Source organism: Eleginops maclovinus, chromosome 8 (genome assembly GCF_036324505.1).
Source record: "Eleginops maclovinus isolate JMC-PN-2008 ecotype Puerto Natales chromosome 8, JC_Emac_rtc_rv5, whole genome shotgun sequence".
NCBI classification, from domain to species: Eukaryota; Metazoa; Chordata; class Actinopteri; order Perciformes; family Eleginopidae; genus Eleginops; species Eleginops maclovinus.
The window spans coordinates 16,225,790-16,241,469 of record NC_086356.1 but is presented as its reverse complement, the minus strand read 5'-3'; the positions used below and the strand labels follow the sequence as shown (position 1 = coordinate 16,241,469).

Genomic DNA, 15,680 nt, shown 5'->3' with positions numbered 1-15,680 from the left:
CTGCTTAATTTGCTTTAATTATTGCCTCACTTCAGTTTAAAACCACACCTCGTACATGCATGTTGCTTTCTTTGACATGCTTGTTTCAGTGTTTCATGTCACGTAGAGGAATTCTAAAAACAAACTATTTTTTGTGTGATCTAATTCATACTTTTTTAAGGCAGAACAACAAAATGGTATATATAATATGCATACATACCACATAAAGAAACATAGAGACAGCACCCTTACGAATAAACTAACAAAACACAGAAACATCCTAATAGAAAAGAAACCCCTAAAAAATAAATTCTTCAAAAATGAAATTTCCTTTGAAGCTAAGCAAGTTTTAGAGCCCTTAATCGCTGACTTAACGGTTCAAAATGAGATCAGCTGTGTGCTTTGTGGCCAAAGGAAACCAGATCCTGGAGGGCAGATGGGTTGTGTCTGCTTTTATAGTGAGTAATGCCATTAATTCCAGCAGTAATGACCAGAACGATGATTGAGAACTGTGCTGCACTGCTGCAAGTCAATACTCACTGCATTAGGAGGCATGGTGCTGATTACTGATTAAACTCTTGCCAATTGTACCTGAAATGTAACCTTACCCCTGACCTCAACCTTAAATCGTTTCTTAAATTTAATTAGAAATAGATTCTGGATTAAATCATAATTTTTACTAACTGCTATTATCCCAGTTCCTGTAGCAGTGAACCCACAGGCGTATAGAAATCAGCTCTGCTAGTCCTCTTCTCTGAATCAGCAGACGAGCAACCTTTGGCCTGAAGTTAACGCGTCAGAAAACTGGACAAATATTATCTCAGGCTTTCCTGTGAAAGAAGCATTAAAGCCAGAATACCAGAGCAAGCAAATCTGCTGCTGGAGATATCAAGACAGGAACACTTTCTATACCAACCTTCTTTTCCACCCGTTGAAATAATAAAGTCAAACAAACTGAGCCCCATGCTTTAATTCCTTATTGTTCATTTTATTACTTTGATATCAGCAGCTTTAGATTTAATCTCACAGCACATAACCCTTGTAAAGTTTTATATCACAGCTGGTTTCCTGTATTTTTTATAAAACCAAGTGCTGCATTAATTCCCCTTTACAGCTGCTTTAATTGATTGCTGTTTCGTTTAATTGTCCTTCGCAGCTTAAGAAGCTTGTATATGTGTACCTGGTGAGGTATGCAGAGGAGCAGCAGGACCTGGCTCTGCTCTCCATCAGCACCTTCCAGCGGGCCCTCAAGGTAACATTTGTATTCCTCGACATTTTACAGTATATGAATTATTCTAAACATTGTCAAAAGCTGTTATGTTTTAGTATAGATACAGGCTTGGAAAAACTGAATTTTTTTAAAGAATTGTAGACAATTCTAGACACTGCTGATTTTTGCCTTTTTGCGTGAGATGATTTATTTTTGCTGTACTCGATGTTAGAGCTGCTTCGGATGCAGATTATATTCATTGTTTTCATTTTTGTATCATTGCTCTATTATTAGTAGAAAACATTCTTTCCCAAACTGACATTTTCTTTTCTGTATCTCTTTGACAGGACCCAAACCAGTTCATCCGGGGCAGTGCGCTCAGGGTTCTGTCCAGTATCCGGGTCCCCATTATTGTCCCCATCATGATGCTGGCCATCAAAGAGGCGGCAGCTGACCTGTCCCCGTACGTCAGGAAGACATCCGCCCACGCCATCCAGAAACTCTACAGGTACAGTTCTGTGCTTCTGATGTGTTGGCAAATATTAAGCCTGCAACTCAAGCTGCAGGTGGAGCTAGTAGCTGCTCGTGAGCTTGACTCTCCTTACCTCTTCCTCTCTGAGCAGTTAATGCAGTAAACATTGGGTGGTGTTGATATAAGGAGTTTTTCTTGCAGTTATCTACTCTTATCAGCTGAGACTTTCTGAGATTGGTATGATTCAAAGAATGAATGAGGTCTTAACATTTGGGCAAAGTAGTAAAACTGAACTTTAACGGATCAGTTGCATATGTGATTTAAAGTCTCACCTATTAACTTTAAAGTGCACTTTATTGATTTTGCATCATTTTAGTTGAGTATTGGAGTATGGACTTTGCTATATTCAGGTAGTGAGCATGGTAGAGCTGCAACTAGCCGTTATAGTTCTTATTCTTTTAAAGTTTAATCTATAAAGTGACAGATAATTCTGAACGTCAGACTTCTTTAATATCCCAAATCCCTAGAAGATGTATTAAATCAACAATTCAATACCCTTAACTTATTAATTTTACACTTAGGTATGACAAATAAAGTCACCAAATCTCCTCAATAAAGAAACTTTAACTAGAGGATGTTTGGAGCTAAAAAGGACTAAAATGATTAATCAATTATAAAAACAGGTGCCGATTGACGAACTGATTCATCAACTTGTTGCAGCAGTGTCTGTTACATAGGAATTATTGAATAGTACTGGTCACAGTCTAGATCAGAGAATAAAACATGCTCATTGACAGCTGTTGTGACACACAGACACCAAAGTATTCAAAGCACACAGAGGGGACGTCACTTAATTTGTAAGTCCATCAAGTTTACATGTATAAGTATACATTGTGTGAATAACTGCCATTCCTTAGTTTAGTTTTCGTCCAGCAGTGGCTCAGTCAGTAGGGGCTTGGACTGGGAATCGTAGGGTCGCCGGTTCAAGTCCCCGAACAGACTTGAAATATGGACTGCTACTTGGAGAGGTCCCAGTTCACCTCCTAGCCCCTGCTGTGGTGCCCTTGAGCAAGGCACCGGACACCTCCAATCCCCCCTCCCCATTGCTCCCCGGGCGCTGCACGATAGCTGCCCACTGCTCCTAGTACTAGGATGGGTTAAATGCAGAGGACTAATTTCACTGTGTGTGCTCTGCTGTGTGCATGCATGTGACAATAAAGAGGGTTTCATCCTCCGATTCTATTCTATATCTATTAGTTGACAATATGTCCATCTCTCTCTCCCTCTATTGTTCTCAGCCTAGATCCAGACCAGAAGGAGCAGCTGATCGAAGTGATAGAGAAACTATTGAAAGACAAAAGCACAGTAAGTTCAAACTGAGAGCTGTACAGTAAATCTCCCATGATGAGAAACGCAGACCACTGGAGGGCGCCCCAGTCAAGTGGTTCTCGTCTCAGCGCTCCATCCCACAGCTCATTCGGCAAATGCCATGGTTTGTTAACACCCACTTAAACCCTCACATCTTCAGATGCTCCTTGTTAAGTGTCCATTTGGAAGGAATCTTCGCACTGATGCTAGTGTCAGCTTAATTTTCTCAAAGGCCAACTTCTTCTCCCGTTTTTTCTTCAAAATGGACCGTAAATGAGTCAGTCTTAAATTCTGTGTTTAGGCCGGTCACAGACACAACACAGGCAGCCCATTAGAAGTCAGCAGGCAGCACATTAATTTGAGGAGGTCACAGTGAATACTAACGGTGTTTAAATGCCAATTTCAAATATGTAGACGTTGGCTACAGAATGCAGAGGGTTTGTACGTGCGAGTCATGCACAGTTTGTTGTGTTTATGTATTCATAGCGTATACCTATCATTATACAAACAAAACAAGGCAGCTTAGGCCAAGGGGGGATGGAAAGCCCAGTACCAGATGCATAGCATATTTAGCCCCGGACGCTAACGAAGACAGATGACTTCTCCCCCATTGGAGCCCACATTGTGAGGCTGGGGACAGGGAGAGAGGGCACTATCATCACACAGATGCACGAGCACTATCAGTCGCTGATGAATGGGGACAAATCTAAACATAGTGAATACGTAATGGCTTTCTAGCTATGCATTTTTAAAATGCTAGGTCGCTACGATGAGGAATTTAGAAGTCCCACAACAATGGTCAGTCCTTTTGCCATTTATCAGAGGCTGAACTTGTAGATGGATCACAGATTTCACACGTATATGTTCAGTTCACCAGCCATGAGGAGAAATGCGCTGCCTGGGAAAGTGGTTTTAAAATGTCTTCTGTAGCTCTGCAAGACCTTTGTCCAATCTGAGAGAATATCCCCTGATGATGTCATGATGGTTATCACAATTCTTTTACAGCAAGATACAGTATATGTTGAGTGTCATGTTTGAAAGATAGCACATTTGCAAAGCAGGGATGAAAGCATTGTATTGCATTACACCTTAACCCATATGCCATTCCAGCAAAAATACTGCACCACACTTTCATTTTTCATTTGAACATTTATTACCCAAAACACCAATGCAAATTCATTGTGTATAAAACTGTACTTAAAAACAGCTTCTGATTTTGATTGGAAATGTAAAATAGCCACATTTAAGAAGACACATTCTGTGAGTTTTGGCCATTTTGGTGTGAAAATGACTCACACCGATAAGCAATGTACACTGTAGGTTTCGGCCTAGCTTACTTCCTGTTTAAGTTACTGGGTTACTACGTCATAGACTTCTACCTCTTTTTATAGCAGAAAAAGCGTAACTAATTGTGTTAATGATTGCTTAGTTCCATCAAGTGTCCTTATCCTAATGTTATCAATTACACCTGCTCATCCTGCTATGAAAATAAATCTCTTCAAGCTTTATTGCCACCTTACTTTATGCTTACAACTGACATAATGCCAAACATCTTTAAGTATCTAACACTGAGTTACCAAATCAGATGTTAATGGATTGATTTTACAGCAAGTAAGTGAATTAATTTAGGTAACTGGTATTTAGCTGATGCCAGTGGGCTGCCTGTAGCACACGGAAACATTTGCTTATTGTTCCACTGTGTTTCAGTCCGGGCCTCCTGACATTTACCTTTACAGATGTGCCTGTTTGGTTAAATGGCTGTGACATGCGGCGGCGTGCTTATAGGCAGGATGGTTTAAAGAGAAAATGGGAAGGGTGCGATGACAGAGACAACATAGGAGTTTGTGCAGCTGTTTTACCGTGATGGATCTATTATCCAGCCATTACAAGATAAATGATCGATCCCTCCCACCAGCCCGCCCCCCTGCACCCTCGGCAAAATTGAAATGAGAACAGAAAGGAGGGTGAAGGGGGGGGGGGGGGTGCTATGATAAGGGGCTAGGTGTGATGCCCATTAATTTAAGAGAAAAAAGTAGGGAGGAAGGAGAGAGGGGAAGGGAGGATAGGCCAACCCCACACCGGGCCATCAATCAAAAAGCTGCACGTTGTCTCTGGCGTGATGACCCAGCACTCTCTGCCTCTCTGGCACCCTAATTTGAATTCATAGCAAAATAGATGCAAGGAAACGGTTTGGGCCCCTTCATAATTTTATAGGAAATTTATTGTTATTAGAAGAACCATTTGCTTAGTGTGATTTTTCCATTACCGGCTTGTCACGCAGGCTAGATAATACGTTCGAGGAGGGGGGGGGGCGGTGTATGAACTCCATAGATTGGGGTGTCAGTTTTGTTGATGGTGCATGTAGTTTACCTTGGAGCTGTGTCTAATGGGGGAAGTTGGAGGAAAATGCACAAAGCCTTGCAGCAGGATCCACGTGCTCAGAAACACTGCTGCCTGTAATAGCCTCAGAGACAGGAGAGGCCTTGGAGAATTCCAGGGGAGAAAAATACATGCTGAATTCACTCTATGTATTCTAATTGACTGCTTTGAGTGTGTTTATTGGCAGAAATATTAACCAGCATTACTTCAAGCTGCTGTAAAACCACTTTAACATAAATGATTTTATTTATACTATACAGTGGTGGCAGTGAACGTTTGTCATTGGAACTACTTCGTGTTACTGCTTATTAGGCCTGCAAGTAATGATTATTGTTATTATCAACCTCATTAATATTTACAATAAAATGTAGGAAATATAGAATAATGTTCATCTCAGTTTCTTAAAGTCCATTGGGATGCGTTTTAAATGTGGTTGTTTTTTCAATCAAAACCAAAAAGATATTCAATTTAACATCGCCAAGGAAAAACAATCACGAAACATCAGTTTTAAATGCTGAAAACAACAATTGTTGCATGCAGAATTAGTTTGTACGTCTATTTATTATTGATTATTTTCTTCTGCTATCTCCATGCAGCTGTAGTCTGCAAAAAAACAGTTCTTACCATGTTTTGTGGATTATAAAGAATGAATTAATAAATTGGCTGTTTTCATATCTAGACTTTCATAAATAAGCTCTCTGTTGCCAGTTTATTAGCTATATAGTTTTCTAAAAGGAATACAAAATGTCGTTTGGATAGGTGCTGATTAAATTTAATCTGTATTGCACTCCAAGAAAAGGAGGTATTGTCTGTTATAAATCCTGTCATTGTTGATATAAATAGGTTGGACACAATATGAGAAACACCTATCCGTATTACGCAACATAGCTGTAGAGCATCATCAGCTGCAGCCTCCATATGATCACACAGTTGAATCTATGCCTCTTTTATCTTTATCATAAGATGCATTTTCCTGCCAGACTGTTGGTATTAGGCTAGCTTGATCATGTTATTACACTTGCTGGGTCTACCTGCACGTGTCACTGTTTAAATGTAACTAGAATTTATGTGGGTCGTTCTATATATTTAACTTCATACATCAGTGCGACGCCATAAAAAGCAGTTGTTTGATCCTGCAGTGATCCATTCATCAGTATTAGCGTGTGGATGTCAGAAAAGCTAATCATCACTCGGATTTAAGGTCCAGATTTCTCTGAGAATCTACAGACACCAGCCGTGCACACACACACATATCATACACACACTCACACACAATCAATGCAGGCTCATGACAATGCTGATGGGTAAATGCACTGGGTTCCCACAGGGCCACCGGGGGCCAGAAGGCTTTAATTGGGAAGACCGGATTCTGCTGCCTTTCTCTTCTTCTCCACCCTCGCCTGCCCGTGATAATGCTGTTTGCATATTAATACACTGCCATGTCAGTCACTCAGTCTCACAGGCAGTCAGTGAAGCCAGCATGCAGTTGGGTGGTGGGGGGGCAGGCAGAAGCCAAATGGGTTAAAAAATATAAATACATTTTCTCTCTCAGCTGCTGCTTCATCCTTGTCCTCCTTTCTCCGTGGATGGAACATTAGTTGGGTTTTGTATGGGAGAAAATGTAAATTTATGGAGAAAATAGTTCTCATTGATGGATTTATTTCACAGGGGGTCAAATAAGTGAGTTAAAAATAAATAAAGTGCAATCCTTTTTCCTTCTAATTAGCGTTTGAACTGTGTGCATGGTAATCAGTGTGGTTGAAATTGTTTTTTTTTTGTTTTTAACAACAAATTATGTTTTTTCTTCTACCAGGGTCATATCTATTAACCAGTTTTTATTTCTCCAGAGTCTTTAAATTACCACTTAGTTAGAGTTAAAGTATTTGTTCAATTTGTCTGCTACATATCCTCTCAACTTCCATTAACTCCAATGCTAATACTGGAGAGGAATAAATACGAAACAACAGTATTTCCCTCATGAGTTGTCTATGTTTATTCTTGTTGTTCTGCTTGTCTTCGTTGCGTTCTGTAGCTGGTGGCCGGCAGTGTGGTGATGGCTTTCGAAGAGGTGTGTCCGGATCGCATTGACCTGATCCATAAGAACTACAGGAAGTTGTGTAACCTGTTGGTGGATGTGGAGGAGTGGGGCCAGGTGGTCATCATCTCCATGCTGACACGCTACGCCAGGACGCAGTTCACCAGTCCCTGGAAGGAGGTGAGGCACTCATCATCCTCAGCGAGGATCAGCGAAATCAAAGTCTATTAAGTGGCATTTCACAAAATACCTAGTTTATCTACTGCTGAAAATAGTCACCAACAAATGCACTATATTCTCTTGTTTGAATAATGTTTGCTAAAAATTAAAGGGACCAGCTGTTTTAGGGAACTACTAAAATGACATCTTCAACAGGAAGTCAGTCTGGGTAGGTCCAAAAGTATTTCAGAATCAGAAGTACTTTACAGAATATCACATCCCATATCCTATTGAAAGAATAATTATGTAAACGCTTATACTGAAACACAACCCTGAGGGAAAGTCTTTGTATTCACAATTGAGAGATTGGAGATTTGAGTTAAACTTCTGTATTTAGATTTAAAACATTTAGTTTTTAAATGAGTTATCTTTTACAAATAACATTTTAGAATTTTAAATATAATCAAATATTGGATTTCTGTACAAAATGGATTTCTGGGTAAATATGAAATCGCTCCTCTATAATGGAGAAGTTAAGAGAATAATTAATTTAAAGAAAAGTGGTTACTATAAGAGAAGTACTGTCAATATACATCTGTGTGCCACTCAATTTGCTCAATTCGCCTTTATCTCACAATAACCATCTGAAAAACATTATGCTTTAGTGTCATGTTGGTGCTGTGTGTGTTTCAGGGTGCCAATTTTGATGAGAACAATGCTAAGGCGTTCTATGACTCTGACTCTGAGGAGAAAAAAGACACGACGGAGGACAAGCCTTACATCATGGATCCAGATCACAGACTGCTGCTGAGGAACACCAAACCTCTGCTGCAGAGCAGGAACACTGCTGTGAGTTTGCCAGACACTTAAACACACACATACAGCCAAATCCCAGCCTTGTGTAAATGTGTGTGCTGCTTTTTAAACCTGAATGAAGGTTTCTGAGTGCTTCCTCTTCTCGTATCTCACCACGGTCTTAAGATAAAAGCTACTCTATGGTCTTATATAGAGGTGCCCACACTTTTTAAATTCACTTCAGATCAGTAATGCATTTCAAAATACCTTTTCTTCCACAAATACAACACTACATCTAGACGCACGCACGCACGCACACACACGCACACACACAGACACACCCACCTGCCATAGTGTAAAAAAACGAAGATAAAAATCACAGTGAGTGCAGATCTCCATCACCCAGGAGCCTCAAGGTCTCTGTCGCTGTGTAGCAGCGGGAGGAAAAATGCTCCCAAATGAAAGTGTTGATTAAAATGTGACATGCTGTGTCTTTACTCGCGACAACACAGTGACATCCTCCATCTTCATAGATGCCTGAACCCCCTTCATTCTGCTTGCAACGATGGACACACGTCCGCCTGCTCTTTAACGCTCCGCTGAAAAATGACCTTTTATGCTGTGTAGTCGGGTCATGAGTGCTTTTGTAGAGCTCTAAGAAATTAGTGTGAAAGTATTTTATTTTAACTTAGGTAGGTACAATCCTGATGGTGGTGCAATGAAAACATCAAGCTTTCAAGTTACAGGGTGCCTGTGTCCGATTTTATAAAACATTAAATAGAGGAAAAGTAACATAAAGAGAAAAAAGTGGGCAGCACTTACTTGAAAATGGTTGAAAAATAACAAAAGACAACTTAGAGGTGGCATTGAATGCTCATTTTCAGGTTCAATTTAGTATTTTGTGTCTCTACTGTCACATTTCCATGCTTTAATGTTCAAAAAGCTCTATATTTCTCTCATACTGCCTGTGCTGCAGCACCTCTTTTCACCCTCCGTCTGAAACCAGAGCCCAGACTGCTCTGATTGGTTAGCTGGCTGGCTCTGCTGAGTGGGCAACCACTTAGAGATGTCCCTCCCCTTAGGCTATCACTTACAATGTGTTGCAGCACCAGCTGATAGAAGCGCAAGTGTTACATAGTGATGTCACTAATTATGCAAGAAAAAAAGGAGCCCAATGGAGATACAGTGGGGCAAAAAAGTATTTAGTCAGCCACCAATTGTGCAAGTTCTCCCATTTAAAAAGATGAGAGAGGCCTGTAATGTTTATCATAGGTATACCTCAACTATGAGAGACAAAATGAGAAAAAACAATCCAGGAAATCACATTGAAGGATTTTTAAAGAATTTATTTTCAAATTATTGTGGAAAATAAGTATTTGGTCAATAACAAAAGTTCATCTCAATACTTTGTTATATACCCTTTGTTGGCAATGACAGAGGTCAAACGTTTTCTGTAAGTCTTCACAAGGTTTCCACACACTGTTGCTGGTATTTTGGCCCTTTCCTCCATGCAGATCTCCTCTAAAGCAGTGATGTTTTGGGGCTGTCGCTGGGCAACACGGACTTTCAACTCCCTCCAAAGATTTTCTATGGGGTTGAGATCTGGAGACTGGCTAGGCCACTCCAGGACCTTGAAATGCTTCTTACGAAGCCACTCCTTCGTTGCCCTGGCGGTGTGTTTGGGATCATTGTCATGCTGAAAGACCCAGCCACGCTTCATCTTCAGTGCCCTTGCTGATGGAAGGAGGTTTTCACTCAAAATCTCACGATACATGGCCCCATTCATTCTTTCCTTTACACGGATCAGTCGTCCTGGTCCCTTTGCAGAAAAACAGCCCCAAAGCATGATGTTTCCACCCCCCTGCTTCACAGTAGGTATGGTGTTCTTTGGATGCAACTCTGCATTCTTTCTCCTCCAAACACGACGAGTTGAGTTTTTACCAAAAAGTTCTATTTTGGTTTCATCTGACCATATGACATTCTCCCAATCCTCTTCTGGATCATCCAAATGCCCTCTAGCAAACTTCAGACGGGCCTGGACATGTACTGGCTTAAGCAGGGGGACACGTCTGGAACTGCAGGATTTAAGTCCCTGGCGGCGTAGTGTGTTACTGATGGTAGCCTCTGTTACTTTGGTCCCAGCTCTCTGCAGGTCATTCACTAGGTCCCTCCGTGTGGTTCTGGGATTTTTGCTCACCGTTCTTGTGATCATTTTGACCCCACGGGGTGAGATCTTGCATGGAGCCCCAGATCGAGGGAGATTAGCAGTGGCCTTGTATGTCTTCCATTTTCTAATAATTGCTCCCACAGTTGATTTCTTCACACCAAGCTGCTTACCTATTGCAGATTCAGTTTTCCCAGCCTGGTGCAGGTCTACAATTTTGTCTCTGGTCTCCTTTGACAGCTCTTTGGTCTTGGCCATAGTGGAGTTTGGAGTATGACTATTTGAGGTTGTGGACAGGTGTCTTTTATACTGATAACGAGTTCAAAAAGGTGCCATTAATACAGGTAACGAGTGGAGGACAGAGGAGCCTCTTAAAGAAGAAGTTACAGGTCTGTGAGAGCCAGAAATCTTGCTTGTTTGTAGGTGACCAAATACTTATTTTACCGAGGAATTTACCAATTAATTCATTAAAAAACCTACAATGTGATTTCCTGGATTGTTTCCCTCATTCTGTCTCTCATAGTTGAGGTATACCTATGATAAAATTACAGGCCTCTCTCATCTTTTTAAATGGGAGAACTTGCACAATTGGTGGCTGACTAAATACTTTTTTGCCCCACTGTATTTCAGGCAGGGAAGGGAGTGTGTGTGAGAGAGAGAAATGTTTTACAAGCGACTAAACCTTTATAATACACTACAGGAAAGGGGAAACCCAGAAAAGTATAATAGGGCCCCTTTTTAATGGTTTAAAGTCTATGAATGTTTTAAGAGAGGTTAAAATGCACAGATATATTTAACTGAATTTCTCTGTGTTCTAGGTGGTGATGTGTGTCGCTCAGCTCTATTGGCATTTGGCCCCTACGCATGAAGTCAACACTGTCACCAAGTCACTGGTTCGACTACTAAGAAGCCACAGGTAATCTAGAATAAAAATGCTCCCTTTGCTTAAATCAGCTAAAATAAATGACTTCCTGTGACACTTCCTGTTTCTCCATGTTGTTTAATGTCTGTCTTTCTTTTGTGCACAGAGAGGTGCAGTACATAGTGCTTCAGAATATAGCCACCATGTCCATTCAGAGGAAGGTGGGTCTGCTTGAGGTCTTCAGAACAACATTACTGTGTTGATTTATTGATGCAGTCTGCCTAATAGTACAAATTATCTCCAAACAGGGGATGTTTGAGCCCTACATGAAGAGTTTCTATGTTAGATCTACGGATGCAACACACATCAAAACACTGAAGGTAACGACTAGTTTATCTTTTGCATTACGACATACTGTTGCACAATATGGGCTGAAATGAGGGCCAATAAGATACTGAGATTGGGGAAATGATGTTCAGAAATGATTTCACACTCTGTGGTGGTTTATTACCCATTATAATGCTATCCAAATATCTGCTGGAGACATTCAAGTTTGTAATGTGTAGAAAATATTGGTTGTAGACAGAATGCGCTTCCAAATCTAAGGTGAGGTTACATGAAGGTAATTGCTCTCATCAGAGCAAATACTATACATGCATGCACACATTTAAAAGTTTAAATTTAAGCCGAACCAAAAACTTTTTCTGCTTTGAAAATAACACACTTTAATCACATGATCTCATGTTCAAATGTTTTCTACATGATGGTTAAAAATGCATAATATGCTGTGCATCCAAAGCCTTTTTTAAATGATTTCTGAATACTACATACTTCTACGTGCTTCTTCTTTGTAGTTGGAGATCCTGACCAACCTGGCCAATGAAGCCAACATCTCCACCATTCTGAGGGAATTTCAGGTTTGTGTTTTCTTTCTAAATTCCTCCCAGTAATTGACATTAATAGTCAAGGGTTACATTGAAATTTGGGGTTTTACACCTCCCGCTGTCTCCTCCTCATTGTCACTTGTCTTGCCTTTCTTCAGACCTATGTGAAGAGCCAGGACAAGGCGTTTGCTGCAGCCACCATCCAGGCCATCGGCAGGTGTGCCACCAACATCACTGAGGTGACGGACACGTGTCTCAGCGGTCTGGTGCTGCTGCTTTCCAACAGAGACGGTAAAATACTTTCAGTAATGATTACAGATAACACGTGTTTACTTTCCTCAGTATATTAAGGTGATCTGAGTGTCTGCTATTGTTTTTACAGAGACTGTGGTGGCTGAGAGTGTGGTGGTGATCAAGAAGTTGCTTCAGACTCAGCCCACCCAGCACAGCGAGATCATCAAACACATGGCCAAGCTCTTCGACAACATCACTGTATGATTCATTATTGTATTACTCTTACTATTGATTCATTTGTATTTATTCAACTAGAACGTTTACAACCTAATAAGTGTCTTAAACCAGCTATATTACAGCGTTTATGCAATTACCCTGAATATTGCTGCTCTTTTTCTTTGATTTGCCACTCAAACTTGCAGGTCTCCATGGCTCGTGCCAGCATCCTGTGGCTGATAGGAGAGTACTGCGACAGGGTGCCGAAAATTGCACCTGACGTCCTCCGTAAGATGGCGAAGACTTTCACAGCAGAGGAGGATATTGTCAAGCTGCAGACGGTCAACCTAGCAGCCAAACTCTACCTGACCAACTCCAAGCAGGTACATTAAATTCCTGCCTGCACATGGAAGATTAATGATGCTAAGTAACCTAATATATGAAATTGGCATTGGCATCATTGTAGCAGAGATAAATCAGATGCCTGTTATCTTAATGTGCGCTTATGAATCGTCTTTTATTTCACAAGACACAGCATTGTCTTGCGGCAAATCGAACACTGCTGCAGGTAAATGCCCAGTTTAAATATACAGCAGTGAATGAGACAGCTTTAACGTAATGGAGCATCTCCTCGCACAGCTTGGTGTCTATAGGCCCATTCAGGGAGATGGCGGTGATTTTGGCCCCTGCGCCGGGTTTATGAGCCCAGGCGCTGCCTCCTCAAACGATCATCATTACACCTCTTGCTCCTCGTAATGTCTCGGGGAGAATAGAGAAGGAGAGAGGGAGAGACAAAGACATTTCAGGGAAGGATTCGGGTTATAATGTGGGCTTCATGGCCGCAGTCATTTCCTGTTTTTATGCCCACCTGAATAATACATGTCAAAAGCTCTGTCTCATTGTTTTTGGGCCAGAGGAAGGGTACTTTATTTATACAGAAATAAGAACCACAATTTGGAAATGGGGAGACTTTTTTAAACTGGTAGTATATCAAGTATTTGCCTATATCCTAGTTTGATCAATTTGGAATCTGGAAAGAGGAAAATTGTAAATAATTTACTCTCATGCCAATATTTAGATCAGATTGATACCAGACTTTCCCGCATATAAGCTTGCCTTTTATCCCTGTCTGCTGTCTTACATGTTACCCAACTTGTCTCCTCCAATCTCCTCATTTTGACCCCCCTTACACATCATCTCTGACCCCAGACTAAGCTGCTGACCCAGTACATCCTGAACCTCGGCAAATACGACCAGAGCTACGATATCAGAGACCGAACACGCTTCATAAGACAGCTGATAGTGCCCAACGAGAAGAGCGGCGCCCTCAACAAGTACGCCAGGCGCATCCTACTGGCCCCCAAACCAGCACCGCTGCTCGAGTCTTCCTTCAAAGGTACCAAACGCATATTAACTCCTCTAAATAGGTTGAGGTTTTAAGATCAAATACCATTCCTCTCACGTTTGGTTATTCATCTAAAGCCAATCACTGAATCCATATTAACTGGACCTCTATTTCACATCTAGTGACTCTATTTCCTGTAGTATGCAAAGTGGATTTAAACAGTGGTTTTATTATTCTGGTGTGTCTGTCTCTCTGAAGGGCAGTTAGGTCAGACCCCTTTACCTTGGACTAATGAGATGGGTAAATTATTGAGCTAATGTTAACTTTTTTCAGACACTGGGAGGAAAAAAAATCTCCTCATTTAGCTGTCTCTTCTCTCTACCTCTCCCTCTCCCTCTTTCCTCCACTGAAGGGACAGATACTGCATTCAACACCATTAAAATTCAGAAGCAGTTTGCACCTACTGGATGTTTATGGAAAGCGTTAACCACCCCTGTCATTCTTAATATACACAACTTTCTTTTTTTTCTGTCTTTGGTTTGAAAAGCAGACACACACACACTGATTATCCTTCTGGAGAGACAGAAGAGTGAATGTATGTTTGTGTGTAACGAGGAGCTGATTTTTAAAGCATGAGAATACATACTTCTTGCAATAAAGGTCTCTATATGTACACAGTGACATTAAGCCACTCCTCATTAAGGATTGTTTTGGTGGCTTTTCTGTTATCCTCTATATGGCTATTTCTTGAAATGTGCATTGTTTTTGGTCTTATCTTTTATCTTAATCTCTATTTCTTTAAAGTTACCTCCTCCTTGCTCCTGTATTTTCAACCCAGTGCTTTTTTTGTTGTCATCTTACTGTACTTGCAGATCGAGACCGGTTCCAGCTGGGCACTCTCTCCCACAGCCTCAACACTAAAGCTGCAGGATACCAGGAGCTCTCTGATTGGCCAGCTGTTGCTCCTGATCAGTCTGTGAGGAACGTGGAGGTCATTGAGCCAGTAAGAAATTCTACCTTAATGCCACTCTCCTTATTCTAACACACAGCTGTTTGTATATTGTCTCTGAACTTTCAGCATCCCTGCAGAGCGATACATTTCTCATTATTTCTGACAAACGTTATTGAAGCGCTATGGTTTATATTGTTTTGACACTAAATCAGTTGGTCGTAAAAGTGCAAAACAGTTTACTTCATAATTTTTTTGGATTTGGATTGGGTTCCATACTGCTCAAAGATAATAACTTGTGTTGTCTTGTGAAAAGTTTAAGAACCAAAAATTACAAAAACTAGAGGACTTTGTTTTTCAGTGAGGGATATTATTGATTATGTTGTTTTTTCTCTGAGCACCAGCTTTATTATTGTTATTTTGTAGCACCTAATGGGGATCCTTAATAATAAAACAATTAACAAACGAACACAACAAAGTTTCTAGTTTTAAGTATAAGGTTGATTAAACAGAGAACAAATCTGGAAACTTGGGAAAAACTGATTGAAAACTGACTCAATTTGGGTAAATGACTAATTCCATTGCATCTTATTAAAGCAAAACAAAAGTATAATGCGTATATATCCAAT

General features: G+C 40.7%; 1 protein-coding gene across 2 annotated transcripts in view; it reads left to right on the top strand.

Annotated features, from left to right (window-relative positions):
- ap3b1a (adaptor related protein complex 3 subunit beta 1a) overlaps nucleotides 1-15,680 on the top strand; it is a 48,318-nt gene that overhangs the window by 6,830 nt on the left and 25,808 nt on the right. For both annotated transcript variants that reach the window (XM_063889903.1, XM_063889902.1), the window contains exons 4-17: nucleotides 1,136-1,231; nucleotides 1,537-1,697; nucleotides 2,960-3,026; nucleotides 7,441-7,623; nucleotides 8,296-8,451; nucleotides 11,380-11,477; nucleotides 11,590-11,644; nucleotides 11,732-11,803; nucleotides 12,278-12,340; nucleotides 12,466-12,598; nucleotides 12,690-12,799; nucleotides 12,964-13,140; nucleotides 13,967-14,153; nucleotides 14,975-15,105. In XM_063889903.1, the coding sequence (XP_063745973.1) occupies nucleotides 1,136-1,231; nucleotides 1,537-1,697; nucleotides 2,960-3,026; nucleotides 7,441-7,623; nucleotides 8,296-8,451; nucleotides 11,380-11,477; nucleotides 11,590-11,644; nucleotides 11,732-11,803; nucleotides 12,278-12,340; nucleotides 12,466-12,598; nucleotides 12,690-12,799; nucleotides 12,964-13,140; nucleotides 13,967-14,153; nucleotides 14,975-15,105 (1,689 nt within the window). The remainder of the gene's footprint in view (nucleotides 1-1,135; nucleotides 1,232-1,536; nucleotides 1,698-2,959; nucleotides 3,027-7,440; nucleotides 7,624-8,295; nucleotides 8,452-11,379; nucleotides 11,478-11,589; nucleotides 11,645-11,731; nucleotides 11,804-12,277; nucleotides 12,341-12,465; nucleotides 12,599-12,689; nucleotides 12,800-12,963; nucleotides 13,141-13,966; nucleotides 14,154-14,974; nucleotides 15,106-15,680) is intronic.